Genomic DNA, 21980 nt, shown 5'->3' with positions numbered 1-21980 from the left:
CAAGGACAATCAGAGACTTTAAATGGTTGGTAACTGACTGTTATGTCTTTGTTGGCATGTGTGGTCAAGGGCACTAGATGTTTTTTTTTAACTACACAAACAAATGATACTCATATTGATCAATACACTGAACCCCCATAAAAACACCACAAGGACATGTCTAAAAATCATGTTTATAAGAAGTATTTTGCCTTGCTTTCCAGTAAAAATATCTCAAATTTGCTGAGAGCTTATCAAGTCTTTTTAAAGGATGTGTTAATATTGTTTTTAGAAAATACACACTACTGAACAAAGGTTTGGGGTCAGTGAGATTTAAATGTTTTTGAAAGAAGACTATTTTGCTCACCAAGATCAGAAATACAGTAAAAACAGTAATATTGTAAAATATAATCACAATTTAAAATAAAAGCTGAATGCTCAGCAGTTCACACTGCAAAAAAGGCATATCTTACTTAGTATTTTTGTCTTGTTTCTAGTCAAAATATCAAAAAATTCTTAAATCAAGATGCATTTACTAGATATGCAAAATGACATAAGATATTTAGTCTTTTTTCCAGGTGGAAAAAAAAATTAATGAAGAGCATTTTGCTTAAAATAAGGAAAATTATCTGCCAGTGGGGTTCATTTTGCTTATATAGTAAATGCATCTTGATTTAAGAATTTTTAGATATTTTGACTAGAAATAAGACAAATATACTAAGATATGCCTTTTTTGCTGTGCAGTGTCACATGATCCTTCAGAAATCATTCTGTTATGCTGATTTGGTGATCAAGAGACATCATAATTCATGTTGAAAACAGTTATGATATTTTTACATCATAAATATTTTTGTGAAAACTAAGAATTTTTGTTTTCAGGATTGCTGGATGAGTAGAAAGTTCAAAACCACATTTATTTGATATATATTTTTTGTAACAATTTAAAATCTTTAATCAGTTTAAAAAAATAAAAAATCTTACTGACCCCTAACTTTTCAACAGTGTATGTATAGTCTCTTAGTATCTCTTGTTTAGTGTCACTTGTAAACAATTTAATAACAAAAATCTTATTGACCCCAAACTATTTGGCAATGGTGCAAGTAGTATAAAAGTAATATTTTTCCAAGACATAGGCAAAAAAAATAAAAAATCATAATATGCTTTTTGAGTAAATGTATTTTGTTGTATGGATGTTATTTTTACTGGAAAATAAAATAAAGACAAACAATTAACATAAAGAAAAAAATAATTGTACACTATGCTTTATGATGTATAAAGTATTGTAAAATCATACAGTACTTACTGATATTCAGACACACAAATGGTAAAGTTTTAGCATTTTGCGAGTATCAATCATACACTGCGGCCACGTTAACTGCTTACCTGTGATGTTCCATCATCTCACCTCTAAACCAGTTTCTCACCACCAAGTCCTATCCACGAGCAGGCGTGTTCCTGTAAAGGACTACTTCACCCTTGAAACAATGTAGCATAAAGTCACACTGTAATATACGAGCATTGTGAAGTAGGTGTTACAGTAAATGTGATTACAATTGCTGGGTGAAGTGTAAGAGAGAGAGATGTGCTCCTTGTGTGTGTGTGTGTGTGTGTGTGTGTGTGTGTGTGTGTGTGTGTGTGTGTGTGTGTGTGTGACAGATTTACAGCAAGGATGAAACTTTTTGATGCTGCTGAAAAAAAGTTTGAATGGATTTCTGTGTAAAAAAAAAATGTAAAAAGGGAGTGTATGGTCATGTGGATGTAAATTTGAATCTGTTTGACTGTACAGTTGTTCACCACTGCTCCACTACTGTCCAAATTTGTAAAATATATATGATTTTGTTTAAAGATGCCTACTGTATTTGTTTACATGATCTTGAACCACAAAAAAGTCTGTACTCATCATGTTGCTGATATGTCCTTGTTTCCTATAAACAGCACAGAGTCAGCAGCATGACACCTATCAGACACTGATCAGTGTGCATCAGCTTTACTCGAAAGTGGACAAGATTCTCAGTATGATATCAGAGTATGATCTGATGGGGGTCCACATATACACAAAATAACTCTTTTAAATGAAAGTTAAAACACGCAGCTATTGCTGTTGTGTCATGTTAATATGCCATGTTTTAAACAACATTTTGCTAATTTGCTTAATTATAATTATGCATGCATATATTCTGACAGACTACATTATATACTAAACTAAATGCTGTTCTTTTAAACTTTCTATTCATCAAAAAATCATTTATATTTCATAAAAATATTTAGAAACTTAAAAGAAAGAAAAAAGAAATGGTGACATATTATGCCTCAACTGCCCTTATATGTTGCAAAAACCATGCACACCCACTTGTTTTGGTCGCTAAACAAGTGCTACACTGTGAATTGCTGCTGATTATTGTAAATATTTGCTGTGACAGCATCACACATTGTAGCATATTGGTTAGTGAAAAGACCAAAAATGCGCAAAAATGACCAAAACTCTGCATTCCTGCTACACTCTGACCTTGGTGAACTTAACTGAAACTGTCCATTAAATTTTTGCAACAAAATAAGTTGTTTGCAATCATTTGTGGTAGAAAGGATGAAATCACACACTAATTTGCAGATCTTCCAGCATCTTAACATAAAAAAAATAAAAAAGCTGCTGTAACTCCCAAAAGAAGTCAAAGTAAAACACATACCTTGGGTATTAGGCTATTCTTTGAAGCTCTAAAATAACACACAGCAAATATGTGCTTTTTAATGCAAAACAACACATGACTGAGTCAACTGGAAGAAAAAAAACACCCATTACTTCACAATATGCGGTCCAACTAACATTCTATAGATAGTATCCCATACTGCGTTTCTGAACCCTTTACACGCCATTTAAAACACTTTTGACCAACCATTATGACTCATCATGTACCTAACCATCAAAGACCATCATTCGTCTTTCACACCATCCAGTCTCACCAGAAACCAGTCCTTTACATTACTTAGTAACATTTAGCCTAATTTAAAACTTTTGTAAATGTATAGATTCAGTGTTGATATGGAAAATATATCAGGTTTCACTGAGGTCCCCACCGACAAGGTTCTTTTGGTTAACCAAAACACTTATTTCTTCTTTGCGATGTAAACATACAATTAGGCCTTGTTTTTTAGGTCACTGGTGTTTGACCACTATGTATTATGCCTTAAATTACCCTATATTACACAGCCACTCTCTGATGTTGTTATTGCATAATGTTCTCTTAATCCCTAATTTTTCACAGAAATGCCAGCAGCTGCATGCATTTTCTATAAATGTTTTTAAAATCTCAGTAAAAAAAGTGTTTTATTTATGGTAACAATTGTAACCAGTAAAAAACGGCATAGTCTAAAATTCCTCAATAACACCCAGTTAAAAGCTGCAAACAATGAAGTAACATTTTATGCATTCAGTTAGGCTATTTGTTTGTTTGTTAATTACTATAAGGCAGTTATGGCAAAGTCAAAATATATAGGCTAGCCACTGCCATAGATAGCTGCCTGGGCAACTTTGTGTAAATATTTTTTTCTTAAGTTATTTAAGAAAGATTTAGACTCTTCAAGCTGAATTGTGGACACAAATGTCACCGGTTAGATTAAAACAATATAGCGAAAAACTAAAGAAACATTTCTTGTCAGTGAAACTAGGCTTCTACACGGTTAATAACGTCATGTGGTATTTTGCGTTATACTAGACCTCGTATGTTTCGCTCGTTCAGACAGCTTTTTGGTAGTTTACTACAAGTAAACATCTTGGAACGACGTGCAGAACACCTTTAGGCGACTTGTATTGGGGCAAAACATAAGTGGTCAGTCCTGTTACGTTGAAAGACGTGAAAACAGTTACGAAATATTCTTGAAAACCGGTTTATGCCTTGACCTGGTGTGGTGATCTCTTTCTGACCAGTCCTTCACCACATTACTGAGAGAAGTAGTCTTGTAGTCTGTTGTTGGCTATTAATGAGGACGACTCTTTGGTTTCTGAGTGGATTTAGGACTGAATGATCCAGTGTTATCGTTCAATAGAGAAGAAGAAACGCTCGTTGATCGCACGTTGGGCCCTGGACCTCAAAACCTAGCGCGCTTCAATAAAGGTAAATGTTCCGGTCAAAGAAGGTCGTTTTGACTCATCTGGAACATCCTGGTATCCGTCAGCTGGTTTGAGACAGGTTTGCTGTACATTTATCTGACACAGTGCTTTTAAAAGTGTTGACTGATATGGTTTTGTTTCAGGTAGGCCTACGCAGTCAAAAGATGATGGGTGAAGACAGAAAAATATGGACAACGGACCAATCTCGCAACTCCATAGAGGTACATAGTAAAGAAAGCCCAGCTCTGTCCACTTTAGTGCAAGTCATGTTGAAATAAATAGCTACTTAAGTAAAATAATAAAACAACAATTAGTTGTTATCCAAAGAAAGTAACACATCTTTAATAAGAAGCTTCAGAGTTAGTAGGCTAATTGTAGGCTGGCTCGGAGACTTTGTATACTGGAGAAAAACATGTTTATTAGCATGTTTATTAGATAACTTGTATATCAAACTTATTTACACACAAGGGGGCACTCCAGGACATGAAAGAGCTTCCTTAAGCACATTCTAAACATATCTTAACTAATTGGATCGTTAGCTACAGTAATTAAGTTAACACATTAAGTTAACACATTTCGGCTACATTAGGCTATAAACACAAGTATTTAACATAACTGTCTCAATCAGTCCCAAACTACATTGGGTCATTGGGCTCCTAAAACTCTCTGGATCCATTATAGCTGTCCACCTGTGTGACGTCCTCCACCCTCTTTTCCAGACTCAGCTATAAGTATAAATACTGATGTCAGGCTGCTTAGCTCTGTATTGTCCACTGACAGTCAAACAGACATGCTGTACATCACTTACTAAAAATAACATTGGAGTAACATATTAAGGATTTTTGTACGGTAGGTGAATATTGCTTTGAATGCTGGCATCTTTGGGACAGCATTGTAGCAGGTGCATATATAATTGATTGCTATGCTTTGAAAGTGGATAGTGGTTGTTTTTCTACATTTAAAAAAAAATGTGGAAGATGAATAATTTTAACATAGAAATGTGCTTCATATGTTAAATTCTAGTCAACAATAATACTTAAAATCCTAGTTGTAGTCGTGGTAATAGTAGAAGTAAAATATATTAACGTTTTAAATGTAAAATATTAAAAATATAAAAGGTTTTGAATCATCATGTTATATATATATTAGGTTACATCAACAAAATGAATTTAAGGGTTAGATAGAATTTACATAAACAAGTCATATTAGTTTGGGTAATAGTTTTAAAAAGAACTGTTACTTTTAAAGGATGTTTTCAATTATTAAGATAAACTATATACTGATTTTATAATAAAATCTTGAACACGCTGATGAGGACGGAAACACCTTCATCTGCATGTTAATTTAAAGACTGTGCAGAATATGTTTCTGAAACTCACTTATTTCTGTGGTCTAACTTATTTTGACAATGTCGATTTCTTCTTGTCAGTCTTTTTGGTCTGAAAATCCCCCAGAAGCCATGTCTCCAGCCATCTCCAGAACTGCTGCAGGGGAGATAAACCATTGGTGGAGCCAACTGAAGTTCCGCCTTCAGCATAGAAAAGGATGGAACGAAATGTTGGATGAGACCTTCATCACGCAGAACAAAAAGTAAAGAATTAACTATTAACCAATATAATAATATAAATATAGAAACAATTTTTTTTATTTTTAACATGGAAATGCTAGGAAAAGTATATTGTGCTTATAAGGTTAGGTTTTAGACTTGGGTTCTGTGTAAATAAACACATTTTGTCATGACTGTGCTTTAAAATGTTATACAGCTGCCTCTGTGCCTACTTCGCAGTGTAATAATTTAACAACGCAAGTGTTAATGATCAAATTTATATAAACCAAACAGAAAATTGCCTACAAAACATTTTAACTGCAACTGAAATAATTACAGAAATCTGTGCGGAGATTAAGTACAATAAGAAAGGAAAATGATGTTAACAAATATCAACACTGTGCTGCTGCCTTGCAAACACTACCTGTCCTGATTTCAGCTCCCATTTACGGTTGTAGTCATGTCTCTTTATGTTCTGCAGAGTAAATGACATCCCCCTGTTTTCTGCCACCAAGGAGAATAATGCAGCCTGTATAAAGAAACTGCTTGATTGTTCATCTACAAATGTCTTTGAGAGAGGTAAACCACTTTTTTGCCATTATTTACTGGCACACTAAATAACAAACCCAGACATGAATGTGCATCTGGCATTGGTGTGCGTTCTAGGTGAACTTGGAGAGACGGCTCTGCATGTTGCTGTGATTAATGATAATCTTGATGCGGCTGTGGCGTTGATGGAAGGAGCGCCGGAGCTCATCAACGAACCCATGACCTCTGAACTCTACCAAGGTCTTTATTTAAAAACCAGAAACCTCCTCAAACATTTCATGCAATTTAATAACTCTTTGTAGGTCTGATGAATGTATGACGTGATTGACAGGTTTAACTGCCCTTCACATCGCTGCTGTTAACCAGAATGTTAACTTAGTCAGGCAGTTGATAGCAAAAGGAGGTGATGTGGCGACTCCCAGGGTCACAGGCATGTACTTCCGCAAAAGAAGAGGAGGGCTTCTGTACTTTGGTGAGATGGTTTTTTTATTCTATTAATGATTTATATTAAATCTGATTATTTTAATAGTTATGGATGTGGATGAGCATCAGGAGAGATGTAGTTTCTCATGACTATGACATAAATAAGTGAATAGTGTGTGACTGTAGGTGAGCACATCCTGGCATTTGCGAGCTGTGTGGGTAATGAAGAAATTATATCCATGCTGATAAAAGCTGGGGCTAATGTCCGGGCCCAGGACTCCCTGGGTAAGAGGAAGTCACCTTTTACACACAATGGGATATTTCTATCTGCATCTTTGGTTGTAACTCTTTCTTTCGCTCATGAACAGGTAATACCATTCTTCATCTGTTGGTTCTGCAGCCCAGTAAAACAATTGCATGTCAGGTTTTTGATCTGCTGATGTCACAAGATGCAGATCTGGGCGCCACTATACCTCTAGACACGGTACCCAACTACAGAGGCCTCACACCACTCAAACTCGCTGCGAAAGAGGGCAACCTCGTGGTAAGAGAGAGATCTTTACATGCACCTCTTCCAAAAACATGTGTCTTTATCTAGAACAGAATTGTATAGTTACAGTTTGGAGCATTTAATGTTTTCTGTGATGTTGCACAGGTCTTCCAGCACTTGGTTAACCGCAGGCGGATTGTTCAGTGGAGACTGGGACCATTGTCCTCCAACCTTTACGACCTCACTGAGATTGACTCCAGGGAGGATGACCTCTCAGTGCTTGAGATCATTGTCAGCAGTCAGAAAAGAGATGTGTGTAAATGTGTGCAAGACACTGCACTTGTAAAACATCAATAGAGATTGTGAAAGTCATCAGTAGCAACAGATCCAGTCAAATTGCTGTAGCTGGGCTTTTCTTAGTTCATCTCTTAACAAAAAAGGTGTCCTCTCTTGTCTCAGGCCAGACAGATCCTTGAGTTGACTCCAGTTCAACAGCTCGTCAGACTGAAGTGGAATCTGTATGGGAAACATTACTTCAGGTGCCTTACAGACTTTATCAGAAAAATATTTCACTTTGAAAGCAAGTGATGTGCTGTAAAACAATGTTTCTGATTTCAGCCGCACTGATGATGTTGCTCTATTGATCTTTTTGCAGGTTATTGATGCTGGTGTACCTGCTGTATATCAGCATATTCACTGTGTGTTGTATAAACCGCCCCCTGAAGGACATTCCTGAGAATTACACCAAAGCAGACAACGACCAAACCATAAAAGTGCAGAAAAGCTTAACGGTGTGAAACATTAATATTTTTATGTTTCTGTGTATCAAAGCACTTTTATATATGTCTGCAAGAACTTAATGTCTTTTTGCGTGTTTAGGAGAGCTATCAGACCTATAAAGATCACCTGCGTTTAATTGGAGAAATTATCAGTGTCATAGGAGCCATCGTTATTCTGCTGATAGAGGTGAGGAAAATTTTGTCTGACATTAGAAATATTATGTAATAACATGTCAAATATTATTGGTGTTATGCCAAACCACTCCTTATATTGAATTCTTTTCAGATTCCCAGTATTTTGAAAGTGGGAGCTAAACGCTATTTTGGACAGTCTGCGCTTGGAGGACCCTTCCATGTCACTATGTAAGTTCATATTTTGACATATTTCAAAATTGGTCATTACTCCAATCTTCAGTGTCCCATGATTCTTCAGAAATCATTCTAATATGCTGATACCTTTTTATTCTCAGGTTTCACTGATCAATAGAAATTTAAAAGAACAGTTTTTATTGTCACATTTGATCAATAAAAATTCACTATTGCTGATATATGGTCTCAGTCTGTCAAGTGAATAAAAATTAAATAACTGTCATATATTTTTAACAGTTAGACAACATAAATAGTTTATAGAGCTTTGTATGCATATAAAAAATTGTCAGGTCTTTGGCATCAAAACATTTGAAACTATTTTGACTGCATGCATTCCCTCACACTTCATTTCCTTTTGAATCTGTATTTTTGTGGCAGGATTAGCTACGCTAGTCTGGTTGTGATTTTGTGTGTGCTGCGCGCCACCGGAATAGCAGAAGAGCTCGTGCCGATGGCTTGGGCTTTGGTTCTTGGCTGGTCCAATGTTATGTACTTCGCCCGAGGTTTTGAGATGCTGGGACCCTACGTCATTGTGATTCAGAAGGTGGAGTGTTTCTCTCACTCTTGTTGGTTTGTAGACCCAGTATAATTTATAATGTACATGTATGGATGTTCTTTTACAGACAATATTTGGCGATATGACAAAGTTCATGTGGTTGACCCTTATCTTCCTCATTGGATACTCTGCCGGTTAGTTGCATCAAAAGATACTCAAATCATATGTGAATTTGTAACATTAAAAGTGAACTTCCTTGTCTACTTCCTCAGGTTTGTGGATCTTTTACATGACTCAAGAACCTTTAGCTTTACCGCCATACCGCTCGTTCCCCATCACCGTCTTCACTCAGTTTGAGCTGAGCATTGGTCTGATTGACTTGCCAGTGGACCATACGCTCTACACCCATCCAGTGGTGCACTGTGTCCACATCTGCTTTAGTGTGATGTCTTACATCCTCCTGTTCAACCTCCTGATCGCCATGATGAGCGACACGCAGTGGAGGGTTACCCAGGAGCGTGACGAACTCTGGAGGACCCAGGTTGGTAGTGTAGCTAATACAGTCCCACAGTAATTGTTCTGGAAGCATGCTGGATGAAAATCAGTTTCTCTATTCGTAGGTGGTGGCCACTACTCTGATGCTGGAACGGAGGTTACCATTGCGCCTGTGGCCAAGACTGGGCGTCTGCGGTCTGGCATTTGGCCTTGGAGAGCGCTGGTACCTCCGGTAAGGGTGCCTTTAATCTCGATTCCAATACAAAAGCATCACGAAACACTCTCAGCTTGATTAGTCTTATTTATTAACAATATCTCATGATTCCAGAGTGGAGGATCGCAGTGACCCATTGGTGCAAAAGATGAAACGCTTCATTAACGTGTTCTCAAAGGATGGAGAACCAGCTAAGGAGAAGGAGGAAACAGACAAGAGTGACCCTGGAAATGATCCACTGTGCAAAATTGTGCAAAACAAGCCGAAAATCCAGAGGAGACCACTGAAATGCTGGCAGCTCATTCGGCAGAGTATAGAATGTGAAAAGGAAGAAAATGTGGATTCCCCAGATAGCAAGAATATCTAAAAATGGCTAGGAATGTTTGATATATTATTCATAATATTTAAAGGGTTCCTGGTAAATTATTTAGTGTTTTATAATATGGATATATATATATAGGTGTTGTATTGGGTAGACAAAATTGAACTGTGCACCATCTATTGTTAAATATAAAGGTGGAAGTTTAATTAAGCAATACAGAAAGACATTTCAGAGAAAGTATGAGCAATTCAGAACATTATCGTGTGACTGTTAGACATATTGCATAGTGCAAATAAACAAGCTTTTTAAACATGATCAGTACGGTTAGAAATGAGTGCAACTGTAATACAAATAAAGGGGATATTTTCTAAAACTGCTTTTTCTCCACCTATAATGATTCACAATGCAAAAAAAATGTGTTGATGGACCAAATGTCCCTATTTCTAACTAGAATCTTTAGAGAAAAGATGATTATCTTGAGGATTTGTTATGATAGGTATGATATCCAGATATATACTGTAGGTGATTTCAATGGGTGTAGATGATGCTTGGACATCTACATCTTTTGACAGATGTACTGTAAGTATAAACTGCAGGAAGATGGGCGCCAGCTCCGTTCAGGTGGTTCATTTCCAGCCAGGATGGCACACTGTCCAGGAAAGGAAACATCTCCCCAATATCTGTGTGTGTGCATAAGGACCATAGTCAGTCAGTAAAGCTACTAAACCACATTTAAACATATTTTCATTTTACAATACTTACTTGTATTTGTAACCATGTGATAAATTATATATAGAGGCTTGAATGGCAAGGTGGATTTTTTTTGCAAGTGCCTCTCTGAGTTTATTTCCTATTTTATTCATAAAACAAAAATCTCAATGTTATCTCACATTTTCTCAATTTTCCCCTCATTATTTTAAATATTCAGTTTTCTTTTTCAAAATTATTGAGTTATTTTTCTGTTGTTTATTCCAGAATCTGAGTGAGAAAAAAAAGGTTGGTTTTTTCTTCTTCTTTTTTTAGTCTAAAAACAATTAATAACTTAAATTTAATAATATTATTTTTTGAACAATTCACAGAATATTTGAAAAACAAAGAGGAAAAGTGTAAAACAAAATGTGAAAAATCTTCTGAAAATATTTGCTAATTTGTAAGGTTACATAGAGCTTTCTTTTTCAAAATTATGAATTTATCTTGTTGTTTTGTCCAGAATCGGAGAGAAAAAATATTATATTTTTTTTTTATCTAAAAACAAATTTATTTACAAAAAATAAATATTTAGCTTTTTTTTAAACAACTGACTGAATATGTGAATTAACAAATAAAGGGGAAAAGTGTAAAAAATCTGGAAAATCTTTGGAAATTATTTGCTTATTTTTATGGTTACAGTTAAAAAATAATATATTAAACAGAACAACTTTTTTCAACTGCCCCTTTTGAACCATAATTATTTGCCCACCTCACTGTCAGTGCAGTGTTGTTAATCCACGTCCATTCGTTTGTCTCCAAATGATTTAGCCCAATCCAGTAGTGCAAATTCCCTTTCGTATTCAGATACATCTGCAAAGATTACATATAGTTGAAAAGCATATGAATACATTAATATGAAAATCTCTGTTAGTATTTACTGACCTGCACACGTTCATTAGTAATGACGGCAAGATCTCCTCCCTTCCTCTGGCATTCCTTCCTGCTCTGCTGCCAAGTGAGGCGGTTTTGAGACAGGAAGTAACAAGTATTCTCGAACCTCAGCCAGCCCTTGCCACAATCACTGCACAGACGTTCTGCACACACATTTAGGTGGAGAAGCAAGAAAACACTGAAGTGAAGTAAAAACAAGTTTTAAAAAGTCAAACATTAAACCTATAGTTTAGATAACAGTATGTCTGTTCACAAACTCACGAGGAACTTGGTAAAGCTCTTGGCATCTCTCCAAGCTGCATTTCTGTTCCCATAGAGACCTGGTAGTCTGCTCTACCTCCTGACATGGCCGCGTCCCAGTCACTGTTCAGAATATAATGTAACAATGTGTCCTCTATTAACCAGTTACCATGGCAATCACCATTTCCACCAAAATACCATAGTTATGCAGTTATTTTAGTACTGTGGACCCATAACCAAGTAACACGGAGATCTGGAAACAATAAGTTTTCAGAATCTTACACTCATTTTGTGTTATTTTCTTCTTTGATCACATTTTCCTCAAGGTAAATGCTATATTGTTTTTTGTACTAATTTAACCCTCCTATTGTTCAAAAAACTGCACCCACTTGTGACCCTTGAAAACCATTAAAAATGTATTGATTCTTGATTATGCTCAAGTAAAGTTGGTCTAATGTGTTTTATCTGGTCTCAAAATATATTATGATTACTTGGTTTCAATTCGATAATTATAGAATAACAATTAAATAAATAAAACGAGAGAGAAGTGTTAAAAAAATTACAAGTCTGACAAAAAAAAAGTGACTCTCTTCCTGGCTCATTTAATTTACTTTTGGCCGTTCATAATGTTTTATATAACAGCTTCTGTATTATTCTGCTATATGGACAAGTTTATGAACTTGCAGCAATATGTGTATGACTCATATTATATCCATTTATCGTACCATATCATGGAGAAGAGTATGTGTGAAGGGTTAAACCCTGTTATTTTAAATGTAAAATATTTTTTCATTCAAATTTAATCCTGATTTACAAATAAATACATAAAAATACTGTTGCATAACATACTGAAAGGCCAAAAGCCAGGTTCTTCGGTAGTCAAGCCCAGGAAAGACCATACAGACTATGCCTTTAATAGTATTAGCCTATTATTATTATTAATAATAATAATAAAAAGTTAGCTTTATATTTCGCTTGTTTAGATATTGTTGACAGCTTGTTTCCAATATCAAACACGATGTGGTATTTATAGCGTAAAACAAAGGTACATAGACGTTCGTACTTACGCTTCATAAACAGTACAAGCGCCATGATCAGCAACAGGACGCAGATGACCAAAAGAACCAGCGAAACGATGCGGTACACACGGAGCTTCCGGAGAATATCTAGCGATGGATCTGGAGAAAAATATCATACATTTGTCGTTACATGGACCGTCAAATAACGGAAGCCAAGAGATGTACAGTCGCAACATTCATCACCTGAATCCGGCTGCAGCGCTTTCGGTTCAGACTTGCCTTCAGTGTATTTGCCGAAATTGCAGAGTTTTACGTACATGTTTCTGCGAATGCAAAACCGGCTTAATTCGACGAAGGTCAGGGAATAATTGGCAGGCGTTTGTAATCTAGTGCGCACTTGACCGCATCTGGGCTCTTTATGTGCGCACTAACACACGACAGGGGGCTTCTACCGCGCGCAGGGGCTTTGATGACGACGCTCGAACACAATACCGGCCCTGTGTCCTCGCGTGCCCTTCTGAAGCCTTCAAGTTCGCTCTGGACAAAATAATAGATACCCGCTGTCCTCGAGAGAACAAAATATGCAGCTGTGTCCCAGATATGCTTTTTTCTATGTGAGATAATGTCATACATAAGACACAAGAGCAATCTGTAATTTATGTGGGGCATGGTAACAAGTTTCAAACGATCGAGAAAACACTGATTATGCTATAATTCAATGTATATAAATGCGTCTATAAAAAAGTAACAACCATAACAACTCACAATTTTAGTCACTTTAAAAGTAAAGAATATGCTGCTGTAAAAACCTAACTGACACAGTTGACTGGCAATGGCAATGGTGAAACATGGGGATGGGAAAAAAAAATGAGATGGGAGGGAAATATAACAGACTATAATTATTTAAAATGTATAATGCTTTTGCATTCTCCCAAAATAGATTGCATTAGCTTGCAAAGGTTTTGCATTGCCCTTAAAACAAAAATTTTAAGAGGAACTTCTAGCACAAAAGTTTTGTGAAGGAAAGATGCAAAGTTTCTTCTGCGAGCAAATGCAAAGATTCTTGATTCCACTGGAAAAAAAAGGATTCCTGGAGGTCCCTGCATTATTTATAACTTTTAATTGTTCCATTTGACATTTTAATGTGCTAATATATTGTTGGTTTTCATTTTAATGTTCTATTATAATGTCACCTATGCCACTTGTGTGCATGTAGCATTATCATAAAATTATAAATTGGTTCTAGTAAGCACAGTTATATTTTTTACATTTTTTAAATTTAACTGGAATTTTTAAGACCATTCACATACATCTTATACATACCTTTTTATCTTGTGATCAGAAATAATGTTTGTTTTGTTTGATATTTTGCTCTAACTCACTGACCACTGCATCTGTTTTTATTTCTTTCCTCTCCATCTGTTTTTGTTCCTCTTTCTGTCCATTTTCACTTATCCTGTTTTAGACAATACAGCTGGATCCTATATCACACATTTTTACACACAATGAATATGCACATGAATGCATGTAAAAAAACATATATATTTAAAAATGATATATACACTCTTTAAAATAAAGGTTCTTTATTGGCATTGATGGTTCAATTAAGAAGCTTTCAAATGTATGCAAGTAGTAAAATCCTTTCTAATGCACAAAAGGTTCTTTATGGTGGAAAAAGTTTCTTTAGATTATCAAAATATTCTTTACACTAAGAAAAAAAGTGGTTCTTTTAAGATCTATGTATTAATAGGTGCTTTAGGCAACCCAAAATAGTTCTCATGGCATCATTGTGGAAGCACTATTTTGAAACCTTCATTTTTAGAAATGTAGCACTATTTCAATAAGGTATTTGAATACTCCAAAAAAAAAATTTTTTATTTAAGCTTGCGCAGAAAATAAACTCCTGGCATTTGTATCATTAAATGAGTATTTTTATTCACTTTATTATTAATTTATTTGTCCTGAAATGTGAACTGCTAAGAAAATGAGTTTGTGTTACCTTTATTGACTGTATAAGAGCGAGTTGAAGAGGGCACAAAATATTCATGTTCGGATGGACTGTTGAGAGTGGAGTTAATATACCCTTCTTCTACATTCTCTGCTGCAAAGTCATTCGGAGAAAGTGCAGCTGAAAACAAGAAGAATTCAATATGAAAAGAAAACGAGTGTATATAATGATTGAATACTGACATTTTCTGCTCACATGCTGCAACCTCTCCCAAAGTGAAGGGAAGAGTTCTGTTTTAAACTTCAATAGAATTAATAGCTCGTTTAAGCTTAGAAATGAAAGATTTTATTAAACACTTTACCTTTTGTTTCCTTCTTCTGATCTTCTTTCTCCTTATCCTCCTCAACCGTTGCAATTTCCTCCAACTCCACTTCTACCTCTTTATTGCTCTCCATTGTTTTTGTTAATTTTCCTTCTGTCTGCTAATTCCCTTGAGTTTCGTTTTCCTGGCCAACTTGTCAGAGATCCCAGTATGGGTGCAAACTTTTTAGCAAAACTGATTTAATTTACTATTGTCTAAACAACCGTTTAGAGAAAAAAAAAAATGACACAGTAACCAAAAGCTTGACACTTGTGATACACTGACCTGATGTGAATTCACATCAGGACAATTCTGAGCATTACACATGATTTGTTTCCCGCAACTTCCTCATTACACTGACTGGCACATCGCTACAATATCCTTCACTTCTCTCTTTTTCATACTGTCAGAACGAATTAAACCACTAGTCATGTCTTATCCTTAAGGAAAAGAAATTCAAGCATATGAAACAGTGTTTATATGAGTCACTAGTGTCTCTGTGGTAAAGGGTTAAATATTTCAATATCATTATAAATAAAATGCTAAATAGTATAAATAATGGCAATAGTACAAATATGAACCTCATTTGTACTAAAACAAATACTGTAAACATTATGTACACACTTATACACAAGCTTAAACATTTGAAAGATTTTTATTATATGCACAAAGTTATTGATAATACTTTACAAAAGAAAGAAAGAAAAACAAGAACAAAAACCTATTTGCATTAAATACAAATGATGCGCTCCTGGGAGAGAAAGATGAAATGAATACTTGCTTACTTTACTACTTTTTTTTAAATTTATCTCTATTTTTGTTTTTGACCTTCCATTTTCTCTTTAGTGTTTCTCAGTTCTCAAGTCTCAATGCTTTAATAATTGGTTTAATGCAACTCATTGTCGTTTCCCTGAATACTGATAAATACAAACAGCACCCTTTAGACCCCATTATTGAACAATGGCCTCTGTATGTACAGTGTATTGGTGGTAAAATAATGTGTCATCTTTCTCTCTTTCTCCATCTCTTCTCTCCAGTCCTTTCGGCCTCCGTCTCAGGCACCGTAAACACTCTCATTACTGTATGTCATGTACAGGAACAGGTCTTCCTCATGATGTTCCTAAAAACATAGAGACAGAGGTGATACATTTAGATCAAATGATTTAGTAGTACTAGTTTTAATTTCGCTTTATAATTAAAAAGTAAAAACTGTTTATATACTGTTCGAAAGTTAGTGGACTCAGACTCAGTAAGATTTTTCTTGAAAGAACTCAGCAAAGACAAATTCAATTGATCAAAAAGGACAGTAAAAACTTTTATATTGTTACAAAAAAAGGAGGAATAATTCAAATTAACTGCTGCTTTGAACATGAAAGAATACTGAAAACTGTACTTTGAACTTTCTTCAACATTGAGATTCATAAGAAATATCTTGAGCAGCAAATCTTTTTTTTTTTTTTTTAAGAACCTCATTTGGACATCTTTAAAGGCGATTTTCTCAATATTTTGAATTTTTTTTTTTTTTTTTTTTGCACCCTCAGAATCCAGATTTTCAAATAGTTGTATCTCGGCCAAATATTGTCCTAACAAACCATACCTCAATAGAAAGCTTATTTATTCAGCTTTCAGATGTATAAATCTCAATTTCAAAAAATGTACACTTATGACTGGTCTTGTGATCCAGAGTCACAAATATTCAAACAAAAAATTGCCATCTTAAATTGTAATAATATTTCACAGTACTAAAGTTTACCCTGTATTTTTGATCACATAAATGCAGCCTTTGTGAGCATAAGAGACTTACAGACCCAAACTTTTGAACGGCAGTATATATATATATATATATATATATATATATATTATACACACACACTGCCGTTCAAAGGTTTGGGATCAGTAAGACTTTTAATGTTTTTTAACGGAGTTTCTTGTGCTCATCAAGGATGTATTCATTTGATCAAAAATACAGAAAACTGTTATATTGTGAGATATTTCAATTTCGAACATTGGTTTTCTGTTTTAATATACTTTAAAATATAATTTACTGCTGTGATCAAGTCTTCAGTGTCACATGATCCTTCAGAAATCATTCTCATATGCTGATTTATTATCAGTGTTGGAAACAGCTGTGCTGCTACATGTTTTTTTTTTTTTTTTTTTGGATTATTTTATGAATAAATAGTTAAAAATAACAGCATTTATTTAAAAGTAAAATCTTTTCTAACAATATGAGTCTTTACTATCACTTTTTATCCATTTAACACATCCTTGCTGAATAAAACTATTCATTACTTTAAAAAAAAAAAAGAAGAAGAAGAATTCTAAAAATATTAGAATGATTTCTGAAGATCATGTGACACTGAAGACTGGAGTAATGATGCGGAAAATCCACCTTTGCATCAAAAGAATAAATTACATTTTAAAGTATATTAAAATAGAAACTGTTATTTTAAATTGTAATAATATTTCACAAAATAACAGGGTTTTTTGTCTGTATTTTTGATCAAATAAATACAGCCTTGATGAGCACAAGAGACTTCTGTAAAAAATATTAAAAAATCTTACTGATCCCAGAGTTTTAAACACTAGTGTGTGTGTGTGTGTGTGTGTGTGTGTGTGTGTGTATTATAAAGTTATATATATATACACACACACACACACACACATATATGTGTATGTATGCATGTATGTATGTATGTATGTATGTATATGTATATATATATATATATATATATATATATATACACACACACACACACATGTGTATGTATGTATGTATGCATGCATGCATGTATGTATGTATGTATTATAAAGTTATATATATATATACACACACACACATATGTGTATGTATGCATGTATGTATGTATGTATGTATGTATATATATATATATATATATATATATACACACAAACTTTTTTTTATTTTGTTCCTTGGAAAAGGCTTAATATGTTTGAGTTTTTGAATGTTTGTGTGTGTGTGTTTTGTTTTTATTTATTTTGGTGTTGATTCACACACATATCTGTATGAATGCATGTATGTATGTATGTATGTATGTATGTATGTAAATATATATATATATATATATATACACACACACACATATGTGTATGTATGTATATATATATATATATATATATATATATATATATATATATATATATATATATATATATATATACACACACACATATATGTGTATGTATGTATGTATGTATGTATGTATGTATGTATGCATGCATGCATATATATATATATATATATAAACTTTGATTTTAATTATATTTAGTTTCTATTTTTTATATTTAAACATTAATTTATGTATTAAGCATATTACTTAAAATATTTTAGCATTTAAAAACAAAATTGGTTTTTGAACACCCTCTGCTAAAAAAAGCTCTGCATCTTACTCAGCAGTAATGAAGAGGAAGGGTGCTTGAGTTACCTCATACACCGCAGACAGGGGGGAACTGGATGGAGGGAGGGAATTTTTGACAAAAAAGAAGAGTGCTTCTTCTGGTCTCATAGACACCCGCTGTCTGATCAGGAAGCAGAGCTGACCGACTGGACGAAAAAGAGGGAGGAAACTCAGTCAGATCAAAACGGTTTCATTTTTTCTCAAAATGAAGACAGGAATAGGGAAGTTCAAAAATGCCTTAATATCCCAGCATAAAATTACACAATGCTTATGGACAATCATAAATTGAGTTGATTTTCTCTGTAAATTTACAGAGGTTATTATGCTGGGGTGCATATATAAAATAAGAGTTGTCACCTGTGAGGTCTGAAGGAACAAGGTATTTCTTTTTGTCAAGCTCAGGAGCTCGTGACCTTGCGGCTCTCTCCACTATTATCTAAGGAGACAAACAAACAGATAAATACCCAAAACAATATTAGCTGAAATTCAGAAAATTAAAATTCAGTCATTATTTTCTCACTCTCTCATCTCATTTTGACTGACTATCTTTTGTGAAACATAAAAGCAGATATTTTGACAATAGACTTGAACAGTCACCAAAGCTGTTTGGTTACCAACATTCTTCAAAATATCTTCTTTTATGTTCTGCAGAAGAATAAAGGTCTTACAGATTTGGGATGACATGAGAGTGAGTAAATGATCACTTTAATTTTCATTTTTGGCTGAAGAAACCGTCTTAATGTAACAGAAACGTATCATTGTTTGTTATTGTATTTTCCAACCGTGAGACTGACCGGGATTTTATCCGGATGTTTGGCGCGGACTCTCTCCCCTTCCGCTCTCCTGACCTCCACTGGAACACTTCGCTGATACTGGCTAGACATCTGAGGGCCAAACACACATCAACATTAAACATCTCAGGCTTACTCCTCCTCATTTGTTATCATCATTCAAACATGGACATAAACAAACCCTGCCTGTCAGATACCCATATGATCATTAATAAAACGTTTATTCTCTAAATCAGTCAATCATATATTTTAGAGGTAACAAGCTATCTTTCCATCAAACTCTCTAGGCCTTCTGCTTCCTGCCATGGGCTCTTCTCTCCTTCGCCCTCAGTCCAGATGTTGTTGACATATACTTCTGCCATATGTTAATTATCATTTTTAGAGGCCTGTGACAATACAAAGCTAAAATAAGCAATTTTAGAATAATTATAAAACATTTTTAATAATAACTAGCTATAAAGATAGAAAAGACACACATCACAATGTCTGCACAACTTCATCAAAGGTCGTGAAAAATGTTTCGATATCTTTATTACTGTGGAACTAGACTGACTGCAATGCCTGTTTGTTTTGTTTATGTTCACCACCCAACCACGCCTCTTATGCCCTGCAGAAGAACATTACATAACACAGACGTGTACACGCATCCCATTAGAACACAGATATTAAACGTGTCCTATGGCAGTTTTTGCATTTATTTTCACTTACTTTGACATCGGAATAGCTAAGTGTGCAAAAACATGACAGAAAATTCATCCAATACTGCAGCAGATCACGTGGGACAAAAATGACTCTGACCTTTAGTAGTCTTTTCTTCTGTGCTCTAAATAGCAGGTTTTACTGAGCGGAAGACCTCTGTAGTTGGTTTCGTGCGCTATATTCCTCACAAACATGTATTAGTGTATGCATATTTAATTTTTTGGGCATGCACCATTGTACTTCCATTAAGTAACGTTACTGGTGTAGATACCATAGTATGTGACTATCCCAAGTATTCAGTTGCGTTATATCATCACTGTACAGTATTTTTGTAACTGCTGTCTGTATCTGAAACAGTTGAGAAGCCAACGGTCTTGTGATTCATGGTACTGTTGCGAAGACACGTTGCAACAAGGGAGTGCTGCAATGCGAAAACATGTCCTCCCGACACTGTCCGATGCACAGTTTCCACAAACTCAGCTTTTAATAATAAACAATAATCTGCTGTCGTCAGACAGTACGCTACATGATAATGTAAGATAACTGTGCCCATAACAACTGCTGGTGACGTTAGGCCGCGAGCTCACATGATATATGAATTGCTATTCCGCAAAATCCTCGAACTCAGTGCGGGTGACCGCGGGCTTGGTGTTTGAACCTTTGACTCACCACAAATTCACATTCGTTTCCAGGATGAAACTAGCCTTACCCACAGTCGCTAACTGGGTTTACTGGTCTTTACTGGTGGTAGCACGAAACATACCTTGGATAGCTACTGATGGATTCAGAAAGAAGGGAAATACAACGCCCGTCTTCCCCGCTTGGACGAATATCAGACGGCCGAATCAGCGCAGTAATAATATTGATTTCCAAAACTCAATCACTTTATATATCATAAATCGCCTTCTATGTTGAAGATGTCGACTGGCCCACTTCTCCCAATAAAACATCAACAAATAATATTCCGCCTTATTCTGGGAACTGGCCAATGGAAAGTCTGAAAATAGACTGACGTTATCGTCTAGCCATTTAGAAGAGAGAGGAGGCGGCCTTTAAAGGTGTTTACGGGGCTTCTATTGGCCAGAGTGTGCTGTCACTCATTGGTCTTCTGGGTCAGTGGAACCAATCAAAATAAAGGAACTCTTCAGTATATCTGTGTTACGTGTCTGACGTGTCCTTATCTTGGCGAAACCAGTCCAGCATGTGATCCTGGTAGCAAGCAACCCAGAACAGAGACAATACGCTTTTATAAAGTTTTAAACAACAAACAAATAAACGAATAAATCTAAAAAAGAAAAAGTTACGTTCAGGTGTTAACAAAGTGTTAAATTAACAAGAAACATCAAACCCAGCAACAATAAAGTGAAAAAGTGTGCTTCAGTACAATAATAATTCAGTATATACAAACAGTAACGTTTTACAGAATATTCAGCTGAGTGGAGTGAACTGATTTCAATAATCATGTCATGCATACCATGAGGTCTGTCTGGAATTTGCCAAGCATTATGCAGTGGCACAGCAGTGAAAACAGACTGACCCACAGAGGGAGGCACACGGGACATCCAGGCTGATGTAGGGATAACCGCCACGGTAGTATCAGAGGGAAAGTTTTACAATAACTCTTATGAATATCAATGTGCTTGTTGTGTATATTTCAGTATTTTATACTGTTTTATTTACTGTTATATAAGGTGAGTATATTCTTGTGTGAACTATGAACCTTTGTTTTGTAATGACCTTTTTAAATAATATGTATGTATTGTATTGTTTATTGAACTTAGAATAACTATGTGGCTGAATATAAAACAAATATATATATTTTTAGAAATGTTTCAAATTGATCAGAATTGGGTCTCAATGTCAGTTTATTCTAGATTGTTTTAAAAGGCAGCAGAACTTCTGCTGTCACCACTATCATCATCATCATCATCCTCATCCTCATCATCAAAAGCCATTTTGAAAACGAGACAAGAATCTAAAGATACAATAGTACATAAATACTTGGATCAGAAGTATATATCAGTACCTCATATATAGACAGATGAAACTGAAACAGGACACACAGCAGCAGCAATATACAGTATGTTCCAAGGTT

The 21980-nt window shown here is 34.9% G+C and overlaps 4 protein-coding genes across 5 annotated transcripts in view; 2 read left to right on the top strand and 2 right to left on the bottom strand.

Moving 5' to 3' along the window:
- The window catches only part of ephb6 (eph receptor B6), a 48418-nt gene extending 47589 nt beyond the window's left edge, over positions 1-829 (top strand). Inside the window, exon 19 of one of the 2 annotated variants that reach the window (XM_042740621.1) lies at positions 1-829. This exon is cut by the window's left edge and continues 418 nt beyond it. The gene's annotated coding sequence lies outside the window, so the exon portion shown is untranslated. The other variant, XM_042740620.1, reaches the window with a different exon arrangement.
- A 2853-nt stretch (positions 830-3682) lies between these two features.
- On the top strand, positions 3683-10143 carry LOC109054499 (transient receptor potential cation channel subfamily V member 5-like). The gene is made up of 18 exons (XM_042740618.1): positions 3683-4088; positions 4228-4305; positions 5514-5674; positions 6112-6209; positions 6297-6419; positions 6511-6651; positions 6789-6887; positions 6971-7146; positions 7258-7404; positions 7552-7631; positions 7748-7883; positions 7972-8058; positions 8158-8234; positions 8619-8784; positions 8864-8930; positions 9009-9277; positions 9357-9463; positions 9560-10143. The coding sequence occupies exons 2-18, from the start codon at positions 4249-4251 to the stop codon at positions 9810-9812; spliced, it is 2244 nt and encodes a 747-aa protein (XP_042596552.1). The 5' UTR covers positions 3683-4088; positions 4228-4248; the 3' UTR covers positions 9813-10143.
- On the bottom strand, positions 9945-13181 carry LOC109054500 (CD209 antigen-like protein D). Its single transcript, XM_019071754.2, has 6 exons — positions 12911-13181; positions 12716-12826; positions 11670-11771; positions 11400-11551; positions 11227-11327; positions 9945-10447 (listed from the first exon to the last, which is right to left on the bottom strand). The coding sequence occupies exons 1-6, from the start codon at positions 12984-12986 to the stop codon at positions 10324-10326; spliced, it is 666 nt and encodes a 221-aa protein (XP_018927299.1). The 5' UTR covers positions 12987-13181; the 3' UTR covers positions 9945-10323.
- A 2434-nt stretch (positions 13182-15615) lies between these two features.
- On the bottom strand, positions 15616-20851 carry zgc:92606 (uncharacterized protein LOC100000242 homolog). The gene is made up of 5 exons (XM_042740619.1): positions 20649-20851; positions 19190-19279; positions 18753-18831; positions 18423-18541; positions 15616-16096 (listed from the first exon to the last, which is right to left on the bottom strand). Exons 2-5 carry the CDS (start codon positions 19277-19279, stop codon positions 16031-16033), a joined length of 354 nt encoding a protein of 117 aa, XP_042596553.1. The 5' UTR covers positions 20649-20851; the 3' UTR covers positions 15616-16030.
- Positions 20852-21980: the final 1129 nt, after the last annotated feature.

The sequence above is a fragment of the Cyprinus carpio genome, chromosome B16 (genome assembly GCF_018340385.1).
Source record: "Cyprinus carpio isolate SPL01 chromosome B16, ASM1834038v1, whole genome shotgun sequence".
In the NCBI taxonomy this organism is placed as follows: Eukaryota; Metazoa; Chordata; class Actinopteri; order Cypriniformes; family Cyprinidae; genus Cyprinus; species Cyprinus carpio.
Note: the sequence above shows the minus strand (reverse complement) of the source record. Positions and strands in the feature narration are given on the sequence as shown.